The sequence below is a fragment of the Leptosomus discolor genome, chromosome 7, assembly GCF_034619465.1.
Source record: "Leptosomus discolor isolate bLepDis1 chromosome 7, bLepDis1.hap2, whole genome shotgun sequence".
In the NCBI taxonomy this organism is placed as follows: Eukaryota; Metazoa; Chordata; class Aves; order Leptosomiformes; family Leptosomidae; genus Leptosomus; species Leptosomus discolor.
In genome coordinates, this window is record NC_141397.1 from 46,643,786 (window position 1) to 46,670,054 (window position 26,269).

A 26,269-nucleotide genomic window follows, 5' to 3' on the forward strand; every position below is an offset into this window, starting at 1 on the left:
CACCCACTGGAGCTGACACAAGGGGAAAACTATACCCCTTTTAGAAATCCAGCCCTCAAGAAAGGAATTTATCTACCAAGTTGCTCAGAACTCACAGATCTAGTATGAGCTTTATTCAACATTTTAAGCTAATAATATGGTATTGGAGTGCATTACTCCTTCTCTAAAGCAAGAGCTCTGCCAGTGCATCAGTCGTGATGAAATACCTTTCCAATTCAACCAGGTAGGTAAAAAAAAGGAGCATCACTTGAAAATATTAATACTCAGCCTTGTTTCCTGAGCAGATGCCATAAGCTTCTCCCTATGCAGTTTGACAATTCTGAGTCTAGTTATTTAAATCAATGTAATTTTGCATTATTATTGCATCCAAGTGACTGACAATTCTCAACTTACTTATTCCCAAAAGAGCATTTCTAAACTAGGTATTAATTTCCTTACAGATGGATAAAAGAGATTAACAGTTATTGGCTTTTCACTGTGCTGGAAATGGGAAAACAGGCTAAATAGACTTTTGGTGTGGCCTAATAATCACCTGTTATTTCAAAGATATTTAGCCGCAATAGGTGTCTATTGCAATTTTGAAAAGTTATTGAGCAGAATAGTTGTTAATAGCCATTTAATTAGCCACATTTAAATGTTACACAGGTTATTTATTTTGGAGCCTGAACAGTTCTCCTGGACCTCAGAAGAATTCCTCTGTGCTTAAACCAGAGTACTTGAGACTAAAATTTGACTACTAAGATGCTGAGATGCATCACCCATAAACACATACTTTCATGAAGCATGAAAGTAAATCCATACCGTGGAAATATCAAACAACACTTGTCAACACTGAAATTAAAACAGTTTTCCCATTTAGTAACCTATCTCTTACTACATTTTCATTATTCTACTCATGAACATGCTAAAGTTTTAGAGTTCATCAGGAATGTATTTGCTTTCATTGTAGGAATAAAGTTAATATAACACTGCCCCCACCCCCCACCCCCAACTTATGCCACATATATTACTCATAATCCACAAATGAAATGCATATTGTGAAAACTACTTGTTGCACAATGAATCAGAACATCATTACAGCAGCCTACTCCTATGCTCCTAGAAGCTCAGTGGAAGTGCATTTGCACTAGGTCTTGCTTCTAAAATGTAAGCTCTAGTCATCATCCAACTATGGGGAAATGTCTCTCCCACATCCCTGTACCCTTTAAGAGGGCACTGCAGCTTCCTCCTCCTGTGCTTGTTCAACTTGGTGTCCTGTGGAAAGCAAGCTGCACCCATGCAGAGGAAACATAAGCAGCCCTTCATCCTCCTCAACGGAGTAAGGTCACAAGCAGGATGCAGCTGAGTTTGGTGGAGAAGGGCACTCCATGGAGTGTCCCTGCTCTACAGGATGCTCTTAAAGCACAGAAAGAGAGTGTAGTTTGTTCAAGGTAACACAAGAAATTTATAGCAGAGGAGGAGAATTGACTCACAGCCTCTTCCAAATCTTACATTAGTTTCCCAAACACAGTCACCCAGCCTACTGGTGTCAGAAAGCTACGGCGCAAATATAGAGAAAGCTACAAACAAGTACAACTAAGAGTAAACAGGAAAAAACCCCACAAAAACCAACCCCCGCCATAAAATAGTTAACAGTATAACAGCAAACATACCGTCACGTAGGAATTGATGCAGTTGTCTAGTTGTTCTTCATGGCACTTAGCAACAATGTTAGTGAGAACCCTGCAAGATAAAAAAAATACCCCCCCCATCATTAAAATTGAGCTGTTTTGTGTCATAAGGCAGAGAAAGTCTATCTGATGCATCACATTGTTCTGTTACTGTAGCCCCATTTAAAACAGTCCATGAGGGATGTAGTCCAAATGATGAACAGTGTGCGCAGGAACTGTCCCACTGGGAAAAACCAGCCAATTCTTAGGCCCTCTACTTTCACAGATTGTGCCATTATATATGAGTTTGTCCAACAAAATGCACCCAGTTTTAATGATTAGAACTGTACTGACAACAAAAGAAAACTATTAACTGACTAAAGCTTATACAGACCTTGGATGATTAGGAATAAGAAAAATGAGAGTACGTTAATGAAACAGAGAGGCAAGAGCCTCTTTCTCTGGGAATGCTACTTGTCAGGTTCTCTCAGATTTTGATAATTCTGGAAAGCTCTGATACATTGCTTATGACAGCACTGTTAATCACAGACAAACACAAGCCTAGGCTCAAGCCTGAGTGTGCCCCCCTCCTGCACTGCTTGCCCATAACCTTGGAGTCAGCCACAGCTTGAGCGCCCAAGCACTCAGGAGTGAAAGGCCGAGCACAGGACCCTCTCGTTACTGCACAGCAGGGAGAGGCTGGACACTCAGTGCAACCATAGATGCTTTGAGCTTGGTGATCAGCAAGAAGAAGGAAAACTGCCTGGGTCATGCCAGCACCCACTCTCACAACCTGAGCTTCTACTAACAGCGGAGATGCCACTACTTGAGACCAAGTGTTTCAGCAAAGTTTTCTTTTCAATTTGTATCTGGGCCATCTTTGTTTAAGATCACTCTGTTTCAGAAAACACAAGTCTGAGCAAGAAGTCATTTTCAACTTAACCATGAGATTTCCTCTTGATTATTAGGATCTCATTTTTTCAGGATACTGAATATAGAAAAGACTCTGCAATTTTATAATCTTATTTTTATGTTGAAAGAATAGGGAGAAACCAGTTCATGATTCTCAAATGTCAAAAATTAGTGAACTGTATCTCAAATTCAGGGGCATACAGAATAACAGTGTGACTAAAATGGACTATTAATATGCCTGACTCTGGTCCACACACAAGTGTGCATTTTGACTAGCTTGGTGATTTGAGTGTTTTCTGCCAATTCTTATTATTGGATTCAAAAGCTTTGTAATTCTTTTAAGTCAGTATTTTCCATTATCTCATTTGCTATTAGTAGAAGTAAACTTGTAGCAAAACACAAAAGCTATGACAAAAATAGTTGTGCCCATTCTGATCCTTCAACCTTTATTCTGATTTGAATTTGAAATGAGTTCTGGCAAAGATGAGACAGAGAAATGATGACATGACTGGGCCCCCAGACAAGTAAATAACTGTGATAGGAGTATAAAAGGAATAATGTTTTCTCCCCAACACATAAGCCAATCTATGCTTTCATTCTGTTGTTGTTGCTTTTAATATGTTCAACACAAGCTGCTTCAAGCTATTCAGAACAAAATACAATGTGTGTATATATAGGACACATCAATGAATGGCACACACAGCAGACATGCATATTCCTGTTGACATCAACTCTACCAGCACAAAAGCCACCAGATACACACAGAAAAACACTGAGAATCCTTCTTTTCTCTTTTTGGCCAGGTGGGTGTATAGTCAAAATCTGAAGCATGAAAAGATTCACATACTTCCATCTATATATTAAAACCTTTTTTTTTTAAACAGCTGTTTCTTCTACAGCATTTATTTTCCAGTCAGTTAACCAATACTGAAATTCTAGCCTGTGACACAATTCTTTATTCTCTCTATCTAGCCTTAACATCAGTTGATTTGTTGGTCATAAAGGGTTCTGAACAAAGGTCCGACTGCCTCTCTCCCTTTGAAAAGCATATGCAGTGATGAATGATGAAATCACACATGTTTACAAGGAAAGGTTCTTCTAATCCTAGTGCCTAGGTGTGGTAAAACTGGACTTTGCCCTGGAAGGTGCCATGATCCTTTGAGAAAGGATAGAGAAACTCTAGCTTTCCAAGGCTAAGATAAGGAATTCTGCTTCCTTGCTTTAAGCTTTCCTAATTAATCTTTCTTCAGGAACTAATTCTGAAGAACAATCTGTGGAAAGAAAGAAAACATACTGACAGCAGATTAGTCTAATAGGGTTGCTGAGGACAGTTGACATTTTTTCCTACTAGTTGTATTGTAGTCCCCACGTTAGCTACTGGCAGAAGTACAACAAAAACACCACTGTGGCCGAAAGAAAATGCAATGCAACTTTCTGCCCTCCTGCAGAGACCAATAATAATCTCTCCAGTATTTTTTTTTCCTGCTGCCCTGATTAACAGCATCAATAAAGACAATTTCATTATGTGAGGGTTGAGAGACTCAGCAAATCATTCCAGCTATTTGCCTGCTCACTGGAAAATGCTTCCATTGCTCTTCAGTTATTGCTGATATACTCTAATTAAAAAATGCCCCAGAACAGTGTGAACTGGTTGATTGACTCTGCGTTTGATGCTGCAAGACACTAAGCTCTTCCTATGCTGAACTCCACATCCACAGGCCCAAATATAAACCAAAATTGATATTCAGCTTTGTTAGGGAGCAATTAGTTCCTTAAGAATGAGACCTTTACCTATGTTTGCCTCAGGGTACAGAGACATGTCCACCATGGTCAATGATTTCCTGGTTGGTATCAGAGTCAGCTGCATAATACCATGCTTTTCCATAGATTATTTGTAGAGCCCTGTGTTGAGGGGGAAGCAGGCATTCTCACGTGCTGAAGTCTAAATGTCATAGTCAGACTTTGTAAGAGCAGCTATAACTGGACTAACATCTACATTTGCACTCTAGAGTAAATTCTTTTCCTCTAAAAATATTTAGATATATATTTAGAAAATATTTAGATACCTGGTCACAGCTGTTGTAACTTCATCATCACTGTTTTGCACCAGAACCCAGAGGAGTTGATTCAGGACTATAGGAAGAAAATTCATAATTACATGGATCTTCTCAATCCTCAGCAAATTCTGTAATGGATGCAAGAAAGAAAGGAGAGATTTCCAATATGAGCAAAGAAAGCTGATACTTGCTTTTCTGCTTCAGCAGGTAAAATGCAGTGCAGCCACTGGTGTAATAGCAGTAGGAAAACAGGACAACTAAGTAGAGGACCAGCTCCCCATGAAGTTTGTTTTAAATATGACCATCAACACAACTGTAGGTATTGTCCAAATTTCATAATTCCAATATTCTGCTCTACCCCGACTTCAGGAAAAAAAACACCTCCCTCCCCCCTGCCCCCCCCCCCCCCCCCCCCCCGAAACCAAAACCAATTTTCATATTTCACTTAGGATACATATGTAACGGCAATAAAAGAATTTAATTACTATTTTTGAGACATGCATTTCCTAGTATTGTTAGGAAAACTCATTCTTTTTATGCAGAGATCTGATAAAGTGAATTTCTTGTGGCTAAAATACTTATGTTAAAAGTACATTAGTAAAAAGTACTAACCTAAGTACTTTTAGTACTCTAACCTAAGTCGATTGACATTATATTATCATCTCTGATCAAGGATATTGAGATTTTATTTAAACAAAAAACCCGCAAAAAACAAACACTCCTTTGAATTCCTTCCAGTTTTTCATTTCAGTCATTTCCAAATCATTCTAGAATTTCTTCAAAGGTATCAGTGACCCATAAATAAAAGCAAAATACTCTGGGATAAATTACTTATTCCCCGATTATATTATATTTATATATATTTTTTATATATATATATATATATATACCTATCCATTGTTGCATACAGCATTGTCTCTATTTTGTAATAAAATTACTGAAATCTTTTAAAAAGGTAAACTACAAACAGCAAATAAAGAACAGTGCCATTCTGGTAGCTTAGGTAACTGACATGTCTAGAAAGTTGTGATGCTTTCATGGATTTCTAAACTTTGTCCAATATGCTCAGTAGCTTTCCAAAAATTAATAGCTAAGAACTTCATTCTGTAGAGGTATAATGTCTAAATAACTCTGATACTTTGATTTTTTGAAACCATCCCTTAATCATTTCTTTAAATCAAGACAGTATTTAAAAACAAAGCAACCCCTATCAAGGTCTATCTGCATCTATCAACAAAAGTAGCAGCCACTTTTAGTGACTTGCCCAGAGAACTGCCATAATTTATTGGAACTTACCATTATGTTATTAAAGCAAAAATCTCTTCCCAAGCAGCTTTATAAAATCTTATTAAGGTATACTCAAACAGCAAAACATTAACAATGAAGGAAAGGGGGAAAGCACCTATGTGACCGTAACATCTAAACCCCAAAACACCTATTAGATTTTACAGACTGATAAAAGGAAAAATAATAAATGTCATATGTATGATGCTTTAGAGCTGTGGAACAGTGTTGCAGCTACCCTTCAGTCTTCTCGCTTATCTTCCTATTAACGTTCAGTAGACAGATTGCAAAGCAAGTACTCTGAATTTCACCATTCATGAACAGGTAAAGAATCATGGCCCTATATTTATCCACTGCTCTTCTAATTTGCTTGTTATATTCCTCTGTTCTCACACCTTTTGACCTCTGCTGAATACAGTCACATTTAATGCAGTTCTTGCTTATTCATTTCATCTCTGCAGAAAGGGTATGTTCTTTCTGGTTTCAGAACTTGACAGGCAACAAGCATCCTTGATTTATACATGCAAAATACCCTAAACAGCCCTTTGGATAGCATCTAGGTTTTTAGAGTGAAAGTACGAAGAGCCAAGTAGGAGGTAAGCATACAAGTTATCTAGGCAAGAGAGAACAAGTGGGAATATTGCGGCTCACCAGGCTACAGCTCCTTTTCCTGGACACTCCTCGAGCAACAGAGCAATATTACACCATCCTTTAACAGGATCTGAGGCTTGGCATAGGCTGGATTATCAAAGTTGATGGTGCAGATGCAGCCATGCTCTAAATGAGAAGGGATGGGAGACAGCCCTGTGACCAGTAATGCATCTGTCACATCGAGTAAGTCTAACTGGAATTGTCATGGACCCAAGTCTATGCCTTGTTTAGTGATGGATCAGTTGAGAGAAAGCCCTAAATAGAATTTTATAGCACAATTTGTGCTGCAGGTTACTTTACCTTACAAGAATTGATAAAGTTTGAGGTAGGAGGCTGGGACAGATCCTTTTCCCTTTCTTGGCACTGATGGAAAAAGTTATTCAGGTATGGATCCTAAAATGATAAACGTTCACATTAATGTATATTACAGAAAGGATCAGAATTCAGCTCCATAAACTGGTTACAACAATCACGTGTAATACTGAAGAACACACTTGGTCCCTACTGCCTTAGACACAAGATGCAAAAAGACAGATTAACCTATTTAGCCCAATCCACTGGCCAGCACAACTTGCTATATACAACGGATTTCTGGGTGCTTTAACCGCTGGTTTTCTCAGTGTTGTAAGCAGTTGATTTTTTCCTCACAATCTCAATGGCCAGATTATTTTTTTTTGTTCCTGGTGCTCACAATTTATTTTCTTGCTGTTTAAACTGACATTCCATGATTTTTCTGTTGGTAAAATCTTAAATAATTTATATTTCCTTAATGTGTGAATTCCCTCATTGTCACCTTGCCTGTCTACGTTCAAATAACCTTTAAAATTTAGAGAAATAAGTTTGTACAAGATTTTAAAATATCTTTCAGACACTCCTTGACACTTTTTGTTTGCAAGCAGGGAGCAGAACTAAGAGGAAATTCAGCTTACCTGAGTATTTACTGTCGATACAACAAAAGTAGAGACTTTGAATAGTGGTTTCCCACTATCTATCCATTTTACATCACAGCCGATCTGCTATTAAAACAAAAACAAAATACATTTTCCAACTTATTTCCTACTTATTCAAGTCTGCATCAAATTCTCACTGCATAGCTTTGCACATGTGCATGCATGAATTGTGCTGGCTACCGTGCTTTCACTACCGTAGATTTATCACAATACAAACACACTTTTTCAGCACAAGCCCACAAACGTTATCATTCAAGAGACCAGATCACTGCCCCACCCTGTCCTCATGACAATAGTAAAACAAACACAAAGAGGCAGAAATATTCCAAATTGGACAGGATCAGTGGGAAAATATGATATTACTCCACAAAATTGGAGAACAAATCATGATCATGGATCACGTCAGCCAGAGAATGAGTGTCATATGGCCTGAGTTTGTGAAAAGAGTTCTTTTTGACCGCTCTCATTCATGTTTTGGAGAAGTTAGGTATAATATTGTAGAATATACAGTTATAAAATACACTTTTTCCACGTACACCTGTGAATCAGCAACATACGACTTTCAGTCCAGTGGTACTTATATTAGTTTATATACCCAATGATATGAACATGAATATTCTAAAACAGATAACCTATTTATTACTTACACTTCCAGGTAAGTGTAAATGTAAATCTGATCTCATGTAAAACATCTGCAAATAAATGCTCTGTGCCATTTGAATAATAAGAAAGTAGGAATTAATAATACCTTTCCACTAGTTGGTTCTTGAAGGCTCAGGTAATTGGGAGGCAGACTGCTTGCCACTGGCACGTTGTGTTCTTGGGAAGCTAACTGGGCATCTTTCAACAAAGGAAGCCATGCGTATCCCACTGTGCACAAGAAAAAACCAACATGACTCTTTTTCTTTGGAAAAACAAGCTTCTCAAGTTCAAAGGAAGACAATAATATCCAGACAGAAATTCTGCAATCCTTATTTGAATGTACATCACTTATAAATATAATTGAAAGTAATTCTACTACAGGTACCTGGTGTTTCCAGAGCCTCTTTCTTTTTGGCATTAGCTTTTGCATTTATGTCACAGGTGACATGATAAAATGAAAACAGAATGTGGTGTTTCTTATGGAGTTGAGTGGGAAGTTCAATTTTCACCTGAAATGTAAAATGTTACACCTCACTTTAGTTTAAAAATCGATCAAACCAGGCATCAGAGATGGTCTATAAGAGCGACACCTCTCCCTACACAGCGGTCTAAGCACAGCCTGCCTTTACTGGCTAATATTTGTCTGCAAGGGTCATAGATGCTCCCTTAAGGAAATTGTTTAGGATGATCATCCAGCACTTTTACTTAAACCAGCTTTTTTCCTCTCTGTCTTTTGGATGAATATTTGCATTTATGATGAAAGAGCATAAGATGAAAGAGGACAGAACTAAAGAGTCATGGGACCTGCTCAGAAGTGATCACCTGCACTCGAGCAGCCATAAACAGCCATCACCATACTCATATTTTCAGGACGACCAACTCCAAAACTGAAATGACATCTCTGCTACTGCTTCATCATCACTTCATGGCAAAGACCAAGTAATAAAGGCTGACATGAAAATGAACTTATTTATGATTTCTGCTCAGTCTTAAATCCCATATCATGTCGTCCATGAACTCCTACAGATTGGGTTTGAGGTATTATTATCAAGCTATTGGAATAAAAATACAAAGTAATCAAAACATGTTACCTTAGGAACTAATATAAAAAAGACCCCTTGCCCTTGTCAGCTATGATAGTTTATCCAAGCTAATCCTAATCTTAAAGTATTAGAAAATGTTGATACATGCTTCCAGTGATAAAATTGGCTTATGGCTTATCTACTACTATAAACACAGATATAAAATGGGCATTTAGAAATGGAGATTAACACAACTTTCTTGATAACATACTACATTCTTTTAAAGCCTGCACTTGTACTAGGAAAACTTAGGACAGGTGCACATCTCTTCTAGCCAAATCAGCTATTAAGATCTCAGTTCAGCTCTTTGTTCAAGTTGAAAGTAACCTGCCCAAACCAGATAGCTCACTAGCATTACATGAAGGACATTTTCAGATGCGTTAAAACCCAAAACATTGCTCGCAAAGGAGTAGCAGGAGGGTTCAAGATCTCTGAAGATGTAATGCTTTAAGTTCCACCTCAGTTCCTAAACATGAATCTTAAAATTGATACTTCACATGTAGTTGTACATTATTTGCTGGTCTTGACCCAGCCATTTTATCAAAGTAAATTTTAAATGAAAAAGGAAGTTTCTCCAAGATCAAGCCAACAGTCTGGAAAACACTAGCTATATACTAACATTGTTTGCCAGCCTTATCATTACACATAAAGCAGTAGTGGAAAATCCAGAACAGACACGTGATATTCACAGGCCATCAAACACAATAATCACTGAAAAGGTAATATTAATTCCACCCGCAAAAAGCCTGGGGAATCAATACTTGGTGTTGGTGTAGCTTAAAGATGCACATGCAACAAACATTTGGCAAAGGCCGAGGTATGAACTCTAGTCTGTACCTGCATCCTCAAAAGCACTAGCTAAATGACTTGCTGTACAAGTCACTGTACAGTCTGTTCAGACCACTGGATCAACAAAAATGTCCCAATGTAGATCTTGTATCTCAGAGAGGGATTTGTTCTGATGTTTGGCTCCACCCTTCAACATAATGTTTGCTGTTTCCATTAAATTCAGAGATGCAGCTGGACCCTTAATCTAATCTAGACATGCATTTTAGAGAGCTAGACTGTTTCTAATTAATTCTACAGCATCTTAACTGTACTCAAAACATCTTACAGAAGGATGGATTCACTGAGTTAAGAAAAAAACCCAAAATGTGAGACTGTATTTAAATCTACATAACACAGGCCTGTCCGGATACACAAGCAATTGTAACAGAAGTATTCTTTACACATATTTTTCTGTCTCACTGGCAAACATGTGGGATTGGCAAACGTTTAATGAAAGAAAAAGCAAGACTGACCTCATCATAAAAATCAGGATTCTGGGAATGATGTAGCACAGCAGTGTAGGCTGCAGTTGTAAATAATGGTCCACCTGGCTTCCCATAAATACACTGATAAAAGTAACATACTTTAATTACGTTGTGAAATTCTGCTGATGATACTAGTCTTGGTATATCTAATATAATAAAAATGCGTGTACATTGAAAACAGTATCATGAAAGATTGATAATTACTTTGATCAAATATTAAAAGAAATATTTTAAGTGCTCAGACCTGCAAGGTTTTTTTATACACACTTCCAGTAAAAGTCCATTGATTCTGTAAAAATTACCCTACACTCTACTAGGCAATGCAGACTCCTTAGATGTCTTCCTTGCTGTTATCAATTTCAGAGTTTTCTGCAAAACGTTTTACAAATGCTATTTCACTTTTATGCAGCTCAATACATAATACAATGCCTTTACTGACTTTTCAACATTACAAAAGCTGCACCAGTTAACAATCTCCTTGCTGGCAGAGTCCAGTCTGGAGAATCTTGATTACTGAGTGATGGCAACTTACTTTATTGGTGGGGAAACTAGAGTACAACAATACTATGCAATAGCCTTTGGTCAATAGCAAAGTTAAGAATTAAGTCTAAGGTTCTCCTAATTTTCTGCCTCATTCTCTTCAATCATGTATCCTGAGCTCAGTGACAGATGTAGGGTAAACAGTAAATTTTACAGCAAGAAAGTTGCTCTGTAAAGTGGTTAAGTTTTCCAATATTGTCATCTTTCCCCTCCACCAGTCAGGAAGCTGGCACTGCAAAACAGCACTGTAAGCTGAATCATTATGACCAGCTGGGATCAAACAGAACCACAGCGTAAATGTAGAAGGATGCATGACAACATTCATCCTTTAATTGTTCCAAGTTAGTACAGCCCTGATTGCTGGGTTTTATAAGTAATGTCCTCGGATACATTGTTCTCTGAATATACTCTTGTGGCTCACCTTCAGTGGCTTTGCTCCTTCTTCATCAGAGCTTTTAAATTCAATGCCCACTGTTATATTCCGTGCCTGAAAGGAGAGGAATGTATTAAAGCTTAGATCAGAAGTGGGGCACCCATAAAAACACAGGCAAACTATAAGGGCTGAAATAAGCTCTTTTCAAAATCTAGGAGAAACATGCAGATGGTGTATCAACATTTAAAATGCCTCTAAGTCACAGCGATATCACTAGAAATATTTCCAAGAAGCACTGCCAAAATACAAACCAGGCATCAAACTGACTGTGTAGAAGCAGATTATAAAGTGACCAGCACTTACCTGTGTCTTGTCCTCAATTAATTTTCAACCACCATAAAATGCAAGTAGTACTAAAGTTTAAGAACTACAAATATTATTCAGATTAATTTTATCTGCACACATAATTTCATTAAAATACAGCACTTCTGAAAAAGTTATTACCACATTATCTTTCTTTGAATCACTGATATAACTTAAAATTAATCTGTAGATTCATTTCCTTATAGATGTACCAATGTTTTATGATTGCAAAAACTGAAAAAGATCAAAAGCCGTCAGTGACCCGCATCACCATTTTCCCCTCCTTTATGATGAGTAATCCTTCATTTCAATGAGAGCTCATGCAGCACAGTACTACCCAATGTTGGCCTGAATTGGTCACATACGTTACCTTGTTGAAGTATTTTTGGCTATCATACTTGAGATGTTTTGGATATATGTATATTTGGTTCTTGTATACTCTGTAAGGTCGAGAATATTTTGTTGATTCCTGTACAAACTCCTCAATTTCCACTGTAGGTTGATGCTCCTTTATGTCATTGAATGGCTTGATTGGAATAAAAGACGAAGTTACACAATCTTCAAAAGAACAGAAAAGAAAACCATCACATACTATGTTTATTTTTACAGTCTTACTAGTATGAATAAATAATACTGAGATGCAACAAGTAAAATCCTGCCTTATATTTGCACAGAATAAGCAATGCTGAGATGCAACAGGTCAAATCTTGCCTTAAACTGCATCCATGTTACCTCAGAGTAACTACAATATATCATCCTTAAATGGTTTCTCTCATTTGAGTTAAACAGTACAGTGCTGAAAACCTCTTTTGACACACACAGGATTTGATGTCATTTGATGCATAACAGCACCATTGGTATACAGACGGTTTCAACGGAATATACTGAAGTGATGCTTTTTCAAATTAATTTTATAGCTCAATATCTCATTTAAGTTTTTCTATTATCTGAGAACATAGTAAATGAAATCCAGAAACAAGTAGTGCAGAACTGGATTAAATATATGATGCAATTGGGTAACTGAAATCAGATTGAGAAATAGAAGATGAAAATAAGCACCCTGTCACCCAGACAGCGAGAGACTAAAAATGGATAGAGTATACTCCACCTGTGGCATTAAATCAGTGAGATATTTAACTTCAACATGGAGAACGCAAGGGCTGTTTGCACAAAAGCAGCTGAGAAGAGTGACCAACTTCGGGATGTCTCGAGCTTTTTTGGGGAAAAGCAGTTTGAAGGTCCTGCTTACAAATTAATTCCTCAAATCCTAGAATAACCCACAGGAAAAGCCTACCAATTTGTGGTGGGGAAGCTGAAAGAAGGTTTCCTTCCTTCCTTTTAAAGTAGCACAAGAGGACATTGCCAGTTTTAGGATAGTGCAGGTCCTCTGCAGCCCACGCAGGTAGGAGGAGAAGCGGCCTTATGCCAGCTATGGCAGGGTGGTTTCCCTCTGCTTTCTTTCAAATAGCCATTGAAAATTTTCTTCCCAGCCTGCTGTCCACCAAAATAAGAATGTGTCCAATTCACATGTACACCCAGCCAACAGATATAGCTCCTGAATTAATCTGGAAAGATCCATCTAAGAACACTTTCGTCTTTCCCAACTAAAATTAGCAGCATTAAAAGGGAAGAGCTAAACTAAATCACTTGTATTTGTCATCCAGAAGCAACCAGCATCTGCTGTAGAGAAGCCTTGAGAAGGTTTATTTGCTCTTCTGCTACTAACATTCCCAGTACTTGGGAGACTCTGCTCAGTGCTCTTGGCCTACAAAGCTAGGATGGGCAACTTTCTGTTTGGGCAAATCTCAGGCAACCCATCTTAAAATATGAGGATATGTTATGTCTTATAATTTGGCCAGCTGCCTCTCAAACTTGATTTATAAGCATTCTGATTGTGTCCATTTTTGAACATCATTAACCTTGTTTTTCATTAGAGAAATCCAGAGACCGACCCAAGGATGCGAATGCAGTGCTAAGGCCTCTCTGCAGAAGTCTTTCTGTGCCCTCTGCACACTGCACATCTAGCAGCCCACAGAAAATCCACAAGGAAACAGAAATAGTGTTGAATTGAACACAAAAAGGGGAGTAAGTAATAAATAGGGGTTTTAAATACCAATAGCTCAGACATGAGAGCAGCGATAGCCTGCAGAGTGTGAGAAGAAGCAGTAATAACAGGAGGAAGCCAGCTAAACACCAGAAGCTCCTGCAGCCAGTTGTGAAGGTCTGGTCTCTCTGCGCCTCACTTCCATAGCACATACACAGAAGCACAACACACGGAAGCAACAGCCCAGTTTGCTGCCAGCCGCATGGTGCTCTGCTACAAGCTGCTCTTCGTGACTGCCCTCCGCAAGAATGGAGCCTCGCAGTTCGGGGTTTAATGTGTATTTTAGGGGGGAAAGCAGGGGATGTAGCAGCAACAGTACCTGCTGCCCTACGGCCAGCTTTGGGGCCCTGACTTTTCAGTGCAAAGGACAACAAATAGGTACCACGCAGCACAGGTGGGAGCTTCAGGAAGCTTCTTCCTCTTCCCCTTTGCTAGAGCTATGTGAGTTTGGCTTCCCCCCGATGCAGCAGAAAAGGCAGAAGTTTGGTTTCAGGTTAGTCAGTTACTGTTAGACAACATCCCTTGATAACACCACTGGCTCCAGCTCTTGTTGTAGATACAGTAAATAAAGTCTTACAAAACCAAAGACCTACTTCTGTTGTCTAATGCAAATTGATACTGATGTGAAGCAGGGTAGTGTCGAACCCTTGAGATGCAATTCTGTCAAATTCTTGACAAGATCTTTGGCCCACATCCTTTTCAGTGGCGTTTCTTGGCAATAAAGGATTGCAGCACTAGCCTATCATGACTCATATTTTGGGTGGGAAGGAGGTGTTATAACAGAACTGGTTACTGCTATTATGAGGCTTCCTTCAGAGCCAGCTGAAGTCAAGAGTTTTCAAGGAGATTTTAATTAATACTACAGCATGGAAGTTTTCTGGTACAGTTTTTAAATTATTTTACAGCCTTATTCACAGTAAGACAAATTTTTCCCATATCAAAGAAATGTTTAAACCGTTACTCTTTAGAGTGAGGGAATTTTCATTGACTTTCCAGAGAAACTAGACATTTTACTAGTACATACCCTTTAAAGCCAGAGTTTCAGTTGGCCAGATGAACACCGAGTTGGGTAACAGTACAAGGCCCAAGCTGCTTTGCACCATTTTGTCTACTCCAAGCTATCAGTTTCTTTTAATTTCAAAAATAACAACTCCTTTTGAAATGTTAGTGAACTATTTTTTTATCTAATACCATATGAAGATGGTATAAAGGTGTGTGATGATAGACTTCAGAGGAATTCAGTGGTCCTGAGCTTTCTGCAACAGTGGCTCACAGAAATGTGGCCCTTGAAACAGAAAATTTAAAGAGAGATAAAAGGGTCCAGTTAGAGGCATCTATCTTAACAGTTGCTGCACTGATGCCAGAGTGGCCTCTGAATGAAGTCCTCCATCTAGTCTGCATTCTTGAAACCAGCTGCATGTCCTGTATGTGCTGATTCACAGAGGATATGAGCATCACAGTCCATCAACAGTGCAAGGCTATTACCCCCAAGCTACAGAAGTCCACTCAGCTTTTTGGCCTAATCACTTAGAGACCAAAAAATGTCTTTGGACTTTCATCACATGTGGATTCAGCATGTTGTGCTCTGTATTGCTGGGGTATATCTGGCCAGGTATAGGACAAAACAAAGAATCGTGTAATTAAATGAAAACAAATAAAGAACACTTCGCTACATACATTTTTCTATACAACAACGGACACTTCTACCAGAACTATCTCAAAGAAGCAATCATGGCTGCAAAGCCTATGACAATGTTCTATTTAATTATAATAATTAAAGTGGAATCATACTTGAATGTTCCAAAGGAACACAATCAACTGCAATCTCCAAACAGCCAGGTATAGTCTGTATTTTGCTAATCTTCTCTGCTCTGCAATGACAGAAATGAAAACATTTTAGAAAATTAGGGAGATGAGACCCATCATAGGAATTAATCTAAAATGAAAAACAAACCCCAATTTAAGATATAAATATATATTAAACACATTTAAAATACATCTATTGGCTAATAAATTAAAATCAAATGCAACAGCAGGAAACAAATGTGGTGGGGTGGTTTTTTGGTTTTGTTTTTTTTTTTCTTTCTTTCTTTCTTAGTCTCATTCTTGCCTTCTCTTTGTAAGCAATACTACAGCATATTTTACAGAATAGGAAGAAACTGATGAAACAAATCTGATGAGAATTATCTTATCTACTTTTTCTTTCTAAAATCTGAATCAAATGCTCTCTAAAAGGAATTCAATGACCACTGAGACAAGATTTCACAGCACCATGGTTTCTGCAAGTGCCATGGCGAAAAAGAACGAAGCTATATTCCTTGTGCCCAAGCAATCTGAGAAGTGCCAAAACTGTGATGCTAAATTCCTTTTATCTAGGAGATGCTTTAGACAGACAAACCCAGCAGTGGCGACTCTACTAAGAGTAGTGAGACTTTCAGTAAAGATGGCACAAGAGATTAAGAGCCTGATCCAATCCCTGTAGTTGACATTCAAACTTTCTATGATCCGATTTTATGTAAATGGAACAGGAGAAGTAAATTACATTAATTCATTTCTGGGCACATTCAGAGTAGATAGGACAGGAAGAGACTAATGGTTCAATTCTCCTGTCACTTATCCAGTAAAAACAGACTGCTCTAGAAGTAACCTGATTTACACCTGGGTGGAAGACTATCCATCCAAACCATTATTCACCAATTTACACACTGTCAAAGACTTGGAGAAGTTTTTTCTTTCCAGTATCCACTCTGCAGTTTGTCATGGAGACTCAAACAAACAAAAGCAAGGAGTGGGGAAGCCATTAAAGAATGCTTTTTCATTTTTCTCTCCCCCTCACTTTTTCTTTTTTTTTTTTTTTTTCTTTTTTTTTTCCTGAGATAATGTTCTCTTGGTTACTTCACCTGCATCTCCCCTGATGGAAGCTAATTTAAGGAATTACTATCTTTAAGTTATAATAATAACTTTATAATAATAAACCTTTATTAACGTGCCAAATGAAGTTTCATTTTTCCTGGAAAGTCCAACCTAAAGCACTCTTTGGCAGATAATAGGCTAATATGAAAAACACTAATTTAATACGGCTATTTCGGCACACTGTTAAATGAAGAAAAAAAGCTGTGAAAATTATTCTGCACAGCTTTATGAAGCTTTTATTCCTTCTCAAACCAAATTAAAAACTGTTCCTTACCTTCTGTATTCTGCTATTAGTTTAATCAAATCTTCCACGGAAATTTTATTACTTTCTTGCCTGAATAAAGGTGAGAATCGGGAGTCTCTGTCAACATTTCCCTGATTATCTTTAAACACTGGTCTATAAAGAAAGAAAAATGACATGTTTATAAACACTCACCCATATATATTTGAACATTTGAAATTGTCATGTAATCTTTTAACACGGCTATGATATGAATTCTTACAGAAATTCAAGGGCTCCCTACAGAGCTTCACACAAGAAAGCTCTGCTGAGCTGTACACTTGCAGGAGTATAGGCAATTTCAGTTTACTTGCATGTGCAGTTCCAGCCCTGCAAAGACTTAAGACCTTTTTTAACCTTAGACAATGCAGACAGTCCCCACTGTCCTCAGGTGCAGTGTGGCTGCTCGCAGTTCAGAGTTGCAGGGGTTTAATGCCAGAACAGGTCACCACCTAGTTCAGTGGCCACCAATTCCCCCCCTCCTCTGTAGCTAAGACTCACTGGGGAAAGCTGGGAAGTGTACAGCACCTCGCCAGAACCAGCTTTCTGCTCCCACCCACCCACCGTTCCAGCACCCTGGCTGCAAGGCTGCCTTCTCCAGTCTCTTGGCAAGCTCTTGGGGCAGCCACAGAGAGGCCATCCCTGGCTGAAAGCCATTACCCTTGAGCCTGATGAGACTTTACCATCTTGCTCACACACCAAGCACATGATTCCTCACTTCAACAAAGAGACTGACTCCTTATTTCAAGAAAGCATTTTAAAGAATTCATTACATCTATAGGTAGTTTCATTGAAGAAGTTATTATCCAATGAAAATAATAATAATTTTATGTAACGGAAATCATAGCAAGATGTCAAATCCCAACCATTACATCTCACCACGTAAAGAAACGTATGCTTTTGCAGAACCAGGTTAGAGACCACTACTGAATCTTCCTACACATTACATCTGTTCTGTGTTCTCCAGCAGCATGACACCAACACACTGGGGCTTAGCTTTCCTTCACAAAACAAGTTCGTGGAGCATCAACTAATTTTTTGGTGAACCAGCTACAAAGCGTCAAGTGAAAGGGAAGAAGAGGATATCCGTCTATAACAGAACAATAAGTATCAGCTGTTGTGCACACAGGAAAACATTCCTAGATATTTCCATTCATGCTCATTGACACTTGCCGGATTTAATTAAGACATTCCAGTGCCCTTTGTACATCCCCAAGGGTCATGCATGCTGGCTGGACTGGATAATGTAACAGCTATCCAAATTAATGAACCTTGGAGTCAACTGTAGTATGCAAAAAGATTGCTTAACAAAAGTAAAATGTTCTTGACACTAAGTGCTGTTCTGTGAATCATTTGGCCAATCTTGCTTCCTTAATTTACTTCTCTGTTCCACTGCCAGTGAGAAGAATTGATGCTAGCACAAATTGTTGCCAGATGCAAAACAATGGAGTAAACCTTTGGAAGAGGATCCCAAGGATAAGTATAAATGCACCGTGTCCTAACTTAATTAACTGAGAGAAGCACCACTATTTCATTTCTTTGTAACTGTAGAGAATAATCTACTGTCTTCTATCACATTTTTGCTTCCAGCAGTCAAAGGGAATAAGGTCCACACCAACACGCCTGTCAAAAATCTTAAGTTATTAGGGAGAAACCTGGCCTAATTTCTGGCAGCCACCACTTAATTTACAAATCCTATTAAACTGCTGTCAGGAAAAAAAAAAAAAAGAGAAGAAAAAATATAAGATTTCATAATTATTGCAGTTCTAGTGACACTATGTTATTTCTTGGACTTTGGCTTCCTTCTCCAGAATACCAGAGAGGACTAAAACATTCAATGAGTGATTTCTGCCATGCCGCTGGGCTCTGCAATACGATGCTGAGCAAACCCAGGCTCTGTTGGAGCTTGTTAGCTAATTCCAGTCCAGGCTCTGACACCGAGCAAATCACTGCTCAGCACAGCAGGGTGCTGGGGCACTTACTAAGGCAGGGTTGGGGATGTTCATATTGCAAAAGGAAAATAAACCAGGTCTGTGCTGGAAGTAGCTCACTCCGGGTCAGCAGTGCTGAGCACTGTGCATTGCCTCCTGGGAGGTGCAGGGACATGGCACCGTCACCTTCTCCCCTTCGGCCACTCTGATTTGGAGTCAGAAGGGCTTTACAGAGTTCTCCTTCCTACAACCACTCCTCCCCAGCATGAGTGCTCCCTGGGAATCATATACCCTACCTCTAGAACTGCTCCTTGTCAGTTCAGCAGCATATCCCAGCCTAAATACGGCCAGAACAAAATTAAAGGCATGAAACCAGGTATCTACAATACAAAACAGGTAAGTATTTTCATCCCTCCAACTTACACACAATACTCCACTTATGTAAAGCTCTTGCCACTACAAGAGCAATTGAGATGTCCATTGAAAACAAGATAACCCTTCTGAAAAACAGGTATGTTTGATGCACTCAGGGAAGAGTTAGATAGCTTTTTGGTGCTCAAACTTTACTGGTGTCTCCATTCCCCTGGCTCATTAAAGCTGAAGAACTGCCAGAGCAGCAAGCATTACGTGTATTATGTCTGCAGTTAAGTAACTGCAATACCGTGTTTTGCTAGATCCTTTCAGGCTGCTGGGCACAGGTGGAGGAAGAGTGCTCCTTGTCACAGTGAACATAGTGAAGGCATTTGAGAATGACAACTGTTACATCAAAGAAAATAATAATACACATAATAAAACACTTCTACAATCCAGAAGTCCAATATTTGTCTAATATATAAATAATTCCTTACTTCCAGTTACTTATTTACTGGAGAGATTTTAATAAGAAAAAATGCACAGAACTAAAATCCTGAAGAGATTCTAAAGGTGTTAATTTAGGGGAAAACAAATTAATGGATTTTACTAAAGAAACTGAAATATCATCTCAGTAGTTAAAGTGTTTCTATGATTCTAACATTCTTCTGACATTGTTAGGCAATAATCCACAACGATAAAATTTCTTTAAGCATAGAAAACCTACACAGCATTCATAATTTGACACTAAGAAAAGCTACTTTTTAACTAGTGGTTTACGATTTGTGGAAAAATTGCTCACTTCCAGGGCTACAGATTCAGTGTGAGCTCTGCAGCTACTGTAAATCAGTACAGCCTTGCTACCTTCAGCTACATCATCCTATGCCAGCTGAGAACCAAACCAGCAGCTGCACAAGCTGCTGTTGAAGGATTCAAATATTAGGCTGTAAAACGTGAAGTTTACAAGGGTGGAGGGGATTGGAAGGAATAACAGAGTGTAAAAACTAATCTCTCTGAGTGAAGCTTCCCCGCATCTACAGTACATAGCTCAGGCACACATTCGCAAACTTTGGCAGTTCTGGAAGGAATAGGAGAATGGAAGATGGATTTGACACACTGTAATTCTAACACATACCGTAATTATACCTGCAAAAGCATACAGACACCAGATCCCACCAACGCAAGTAAGAAATCAGGGAGGAACCCTGAGTCATGCTTTTGAACTACGCTAACAAACTGGATGCCACATAGGCTAATTAAGAGTTTCAGTCACAGGCACAATACTCAACTGTCAAGATTTTGGCTCGCTGAATGTATACGTAAAAATCGCACCGTGGCCATCTGTAACTGATTTAAGGGGGGGAAATTTCCACACGAAAACAGGAGCGTGGTTAATGCCAGAATGAAATAACTGGAAAACACATTTCCAAACCCAGGGTTTTGCTATTTATCATAGCCAAAACATTTTTTCCCCTGTAGTGAGACAGCCTCCTGTGGAAACTTCTATTTTCAAGCTGTGAAAATATAAATAGATTTTATAGGGTGAAATTATACTTTGCTTTTACCAAAGTCCTGAGTAATGTTAATATTTAAACAGATGTGAGTGCAGAATTTGACCCAATGAACTAAATAAATTCCTTGTGCAACATCACTGATACCAACGAGTTCATACACGTGGTGTATTTGTCAATGATTTTTGAACTGTTGTCTCATAATGTGATTTAAAATTAAAACTTTTAAGAGCTGATAAACCCATCCAAGTACATTTTCTGCAATTAATTCTACAGATGGGAGGAAAGCTTTTTAATGGTATGGGTAGTGAAGCACTGAATTAGGATGCCATCCAAAAATACTGCCTGCTGGAACTGAGGGATGTCTCCAAACCCCAGTTATGTCCATGTGCAAGCCATTTGTGTAACACACACACAACCCTGTAAAAGTTGAACTCACTGTACATTTGCTAACACCACAAGCATATATTCCCATTTATATTTGGGAAATCACAGCCAGAAATATTGGCTAGACAAAAGTACTTAGGAATTACTTGATCTTGTCCTAGGGAAAACAAAAATATAGTATGATGCAGAGGTCTTTTTGATCTTATTTTCTAAGACTGTGGACCACATGTAGAAAAAGGAGCCTATAATTTGGAAAGAATACCCAGTGAAACAAGTCATTGCCATTTCTGAAACTGAAAAAGTATGAGACTAGAGCTGAGGGTTTCCACTGACAAAAAGTCTCAACAACACAGACTGAGGAATACTCCCAGGTATTCGCATACCCAAAGTACGGAGCATCACACAAGCAAGCTCATCTCAAACACAGCTCTATTGCCTCATTCTGCCTCATGTCCTTTGCCACTTTCCAGACTGTGTCAATTAACCATTCTGCATGGAATTCCAAAAAGACAATCTCTGTTCAGTTACCCAATACACACTGTTGAGTGCAGCAGCAGCAACTGCTGCGCTCCACTTAAATCAGTAGTAGTTAAGCAGAGCAATCCATGTGTGGAAAACACTTCTACTCACATGGCTGTGGTGACTGGAAGCTACTGCTAACATGTACCATGCTACTAGAACTTAGAAAAGTCACAAGCAGGTTTAAAGCTGGTGGAGCATTATTTATTAATCGAGCTTGATCTAATCAAGATTTTATTCCTTACTCCAAATCAATGTGGCCCGTTACTAAAAAATAAATTTATGCAGCTGTAATACTCTGTCTGAGATGACCAAGGAGCTGCCAACTGGTATTTTAATGATAAAATATCTGAAATAACAAAGAACAGAAAGGAGAGGAGAATCTTCTGAAAAGAACTATTTTCTCAGTGCACTCTATCTTGACAGGCATTTAAGGTGCTATCCACCTTGCAGGGCTAGAAATAACACTTTATTCATGTCTGTTAGACATCCCTTAGGCAGAGCAAGCGCAGACATGCAGCTACAGCTCTGGGCCGAGGCACAGTACTATGCCATGGTTTGAGCAGTACAGCCGTGGCACATCCGCAGCGCAGAATCTGCGTACCTGTGCATATGGCAAAGCCCGAGCGGTGCTTCTGCCTGCTCCCTTTCACTGAGAGGCAGCTAGGGGTGGCCACTTGGAGACTCTTACGAAAGGGAAACGCACTTCCTTCAAAATAAGAAGAAAACCTTTTTGTATTTTTCTTGCAAGAAACACTTTGAGATAAGATTTGCTGAAGATGTGGAATGATGTTTTAGCCTTCTCCGCATGCATGAGTGACTAGCCAGACCTGAACTAGTTAAAATCATCATGCTACCTAAAGATAGCTACTGCAACAACTGAGCTGCAGAACATATCACTGATGGTACTGCCACAGACCACCGGCAGGCAGGACAGAGTTAATAAAAAGCCTCAAGTCAGTCTGATGCCAGGCCTGCACCTCTTGCCATTGTCCAGTCCACTACAAGGTAAAAGTAGCTCTGTCCACCCAAGATATGCCCATCAATATAATTTTGATTAATGGTCCTTTGGCTACACAGAAGTAGTAAATATTAAAGAGTAACCTTGAGCTTGCAATGACAGAGCAAAACACATTATCTGCCTTTCTCTTCAGCAGGCATCTACTTCTCCCGTTGCTACTGGATAGTGACAAAAATGTTTGTCAACAAAAAATAAATTAACTCTTCAAACAGCCGTACCTTACTGCGTGTTTTCTCTTTTGCCATCTAAGCACCATATTCTAAAATCATAAACTTTCTCCTCCAGGCAGCAGAGGCAACTGTGCACTTCTGGTGCTCCACACCTCCACACCAGAAGCACACAGGCACATAACCATCCCTCGTGGCCACGGGCAATGCCACAATGTGACTTTTTCACCTAGCACTTGCTTGTCCTTCCTCCCAACAGCTTCAGGCAGCTCTCCACCTGGCTTGCCATGGTCAGAACAGAAGTCACAGAAGAGAAGCAATGCTTTCACTCAGCAATTCACGGCTTTCCTTTTTATAGGGCACATAAAACTCTCTATTCCCTGCTCTATGCATGGCAGAAAGGAGAGCTGTCACAGGGACACACAGGAGGGTCTCAGTCAGCGAACTCTCTCATCCTAGGGCAGCAGTAAACTGAGGAAATTAAAGACTGAGAAGGAAAAACCAGAGAGGGTAGAATTACATGGAAACTGAAGGGAGAACAAAAAGAAGAAAGCCATATCTGGATTTGTGAGGTAATTTGGTAGAAGGGTATCAAGAGACACAGGGATGTCTCAATCTTGAGGGCGAGACCAATAAGAAGTTATCCAGGAGGAGAGTGAGGAAGAACAAAAAATCCATTTCTGCCACTGCACTGACCTGCCAAACAAGAAAATAACAGCTATCTGTCACCTACTAACCACTAAAAATGCAAGAGCACCTGAAGCATAATCTCTCAATATCACCCCCAAGCCACTGTTTTAGGGGCACCATAACCTCCAAATCCTTGGTTAGATTTTTCCTAAAACCTGACAGGCTTCGTAACAAGCTTCAAACTTGTACACTTATATTTTAGGTGACCATTGTAACTGTATTTCAGACTGTAATTATCTTTGCAGGAAATTCTTCTGAGAACTGTGACTTTGAAATCTCTTTGGTAACTTTTAGCACCAAATTACTGGTGGAGCTCATGATAAACTGACATGGTGTCTGCTACCTTTGCTACTCCCTGGCCACTTCAAAACATACCTGAAGAAAAGGTTCCATCACAGCAACATTTAGTGAGAAAGTAATCAACATGCAGCTGTGTGAAAAATAGGGCAGTGAAATAACAAAGCTGCAGTATCTTCCGGAGTCCTGGACCACGCAGAAAGCTTTGTTCAGCTTCAGCCAGAAAAGTGGAAAAGAATGAAAGGATACAAGTCTCAGAGCAGAACAACCTGTAAGATGCTCATATAATACAAAAAGAATTAATTCATACCTCACTGACCAAGCAAATGGCATACGGTATTTCCCCAGCTTGCTGCAGAACTGTTTATTGGATTTTAACACTTTCTGTGCACACTACAAAAAAGAAAATATGAATGACTTCATCAATATCATTATAATAATGTGAAATGCAGCAGAGAGTACATCCAAGTACTTCTCTGCTGAAAAGGCTATAGTGACCCTAAAATAATTTAGCCTGATACTGCCCATAACAGAAGGTTCTGGGTGGACAGTAGCAAAGACATCACAGATGAATATGATGCTGCTGACGAATTAAGCCCCTTTACAATTCTTTCAGTCAGAATTGCATTAGTTACAGTTATTATTCCAGTTTTCTGTAACAATTTCTATGCAAACGCACTGCCTGCTTTCAGAGAGAAACAGGTGCCTACCCAACTTTGCTCGTATATGAAATGCACTAATTCATAATTTCTAAAAGATTGCTGAAACAGAGTTTCACTCTGCTAAGACCTAACTAGCATAGGAATGCACCATGAATGGATTCACATGTTACAGACAAAATGGTACTTCATTCACTCAATCAATAGAGCTTGGACATTTGCTTTCTTAGATGTGGGCCTCCTGTGAGATTATCCTGTTCAGCAACCACACACTGGTGAGATTTGTGAGCACATTTGCAATGTCTTCAGCTTCCAAGAGGCTGAGGCTGTCAGAAAAGGAACTGATGTTCCTGTTACATTACCTTAAAAGAATCAGGATTCTTAATGTAAGGTTCAGCACTGCTGGTAATGTTTCCCGTAAGCACCTTTTCTATTTTTGCTACTAATACGATCTCAGAATGAGGATTACTTATGGAGAAAAGAGCCTGTAGATAAAAGAGAGAATAGTTAAAAAGTACATAGCCATACTGGAGACATGAAATGCTGCCAGTGCTCTCTGTTGATGGAAACAGTTACAAACCAAATTCAGAAAGGATGATTGAGGATTATTATCTCTTCATATTCAATACAGCCAAACAGAAAATAAAGTCTTTGTGCTAGTGCCGAAGTAAGCTTGTGCACATGCAGCACCTTGCAGACTGACTCAAATCAAGAAGCAGTATGACCATGTTAGCATCACCTAACCTAACTGCTCCTCTTGGACAGCACTTGAATGCTGGCCTAAACCAGTCGCACCTCAGGGGAACGACAGGGAGAAGCAAAGGTAAAGTATGGCACTTCAGGGTAGGGCTTACAGCAACAGCAAGAATGTGGAAGTACTTTGAGTTTAATGCAGCACCTAGGTGTCACTTTAAGTTGCAATTTTGCTTGGCTGGTTTGGGAGAGGTCAGCAAATGAACCCAAAGATCACAGGAAACATTGGTGGTTTCTCTAAATAATAGACACTTTTTTTTCAAAGTTTTGATTGTAAATGGTTTTAAAGTCTATATAGGGAGCTCAAAAAATCAAGCATCCGTACACAAGCACCATTGATACACAAAAAAGAGTATTCTTGAAAACAAGAACCACTGGTAGTACAGATAAATTCTCCGATGAAAATGAATACTATTACTGAACTAAAATAAGTCACACGAGTCACTAAGTCATGCAAGTCATATGCAGAATACCTGTTTTGGGTATTTCAGCCACTCTTCTGGGAATCCCTTGACCTGTGGTTCTTCCATCTCATTTGAGTCCACATTTTCAACGGAGCCATTTTCTAATGAAAACGAGGAACCTGAAATCATCTGCCTAACGAGTGTGTGGTTCAAATCCACATGAAAATCAGCAGAGATCTTCCTGCCATCCCTGACATCATACAGTGCCACGCTCACAAAGAAAGGCTCTACCTGGAGAAAACACCAGAAACATAGTATAGCGGTAACTGAGATCGAGGGGGTTAACCATCTTTTAATAGATTCCTGCAGCTAGAAAAAAAGAAAGCAAACAAATACAAATTATGAGATTCATGAAAAACACATGCTCACACACCCCCTTGCAAAAGTTATTTTCCAACCACGTGAT

At 39.1% G+C, this 26,269-nt stretch overlaps 1 protein-coding gene across 3 annotated transcripts in view; it reads right to left on the minus strand.

Annotated features, from left to right (window-relative positions):
• Positions 1 to 26,269, minus strand: part of DOCK10 (dedicator of cytokinesis 10) — a 165,755-nt gene that overhangs the window by 40,457 nt on the left and 99,029 nt on the right. For all 3 annotated transcript variants that reach the window (XM_086467803.1, XM_086467802.1, XM_086467800.1), the window contains exons 12-25: positions 25,873 to 26,094; positions 25,009 to 25,131; positions 24,298 to 24,380; positions 17,108 to 17,230; positions 15,712 to 15,791; positions 12,187 to 12,374; positions 11,502 to 11,567; positions 10,529 to 10,621; positions 8,531 to 8,654; positions 8,252 to 8,373; positions 7,483 to 7,569; positions 6,854 to 6,946; positions 4,628 to 4,746; positions 1,653 to 1,722 (exon numbers count right to left, since the gene is read on the minus strand). In XM_086467803.1, coding sequence (XP_086323929.1) covers positions 1,653 to 1,722; positions 4,628 to 4,746; positions 6,854 to 6,946; positions 7,483 to 7,569; positions 8,252 to 8,373; positions 8,531 to 8,654; positions 10,529 to 10,621; positions 11,502 to 11,567; positions 12,187 to 12,374; positions 15,712 to 15,791; positions 17,108 to 17,230; positions 24,298 to 24,380; positions 25,009 to 25,131; positions 25,873 to 26,094 — 1,593 coding nt within the window. The remainder of the gene's footprint in view (positions 1 to 1,652; positions 1,723 to 4,627; positions 4,747 to 6,853; positions 6,947 to 7,482; positions 7,570 to 8,251; positions 8,374 to 8,530; positions 8,655 to 10,528; positions 10,622 to 11,501; positions 11,568 to 12,186; positions 12,375 to 15,711; positions 15,792 to 17,107; positions 17,231 to 24,297; positions 24,381 to 25,008; positions 25,132 to 25,872; positions 26,095 to 26,269) is intronic.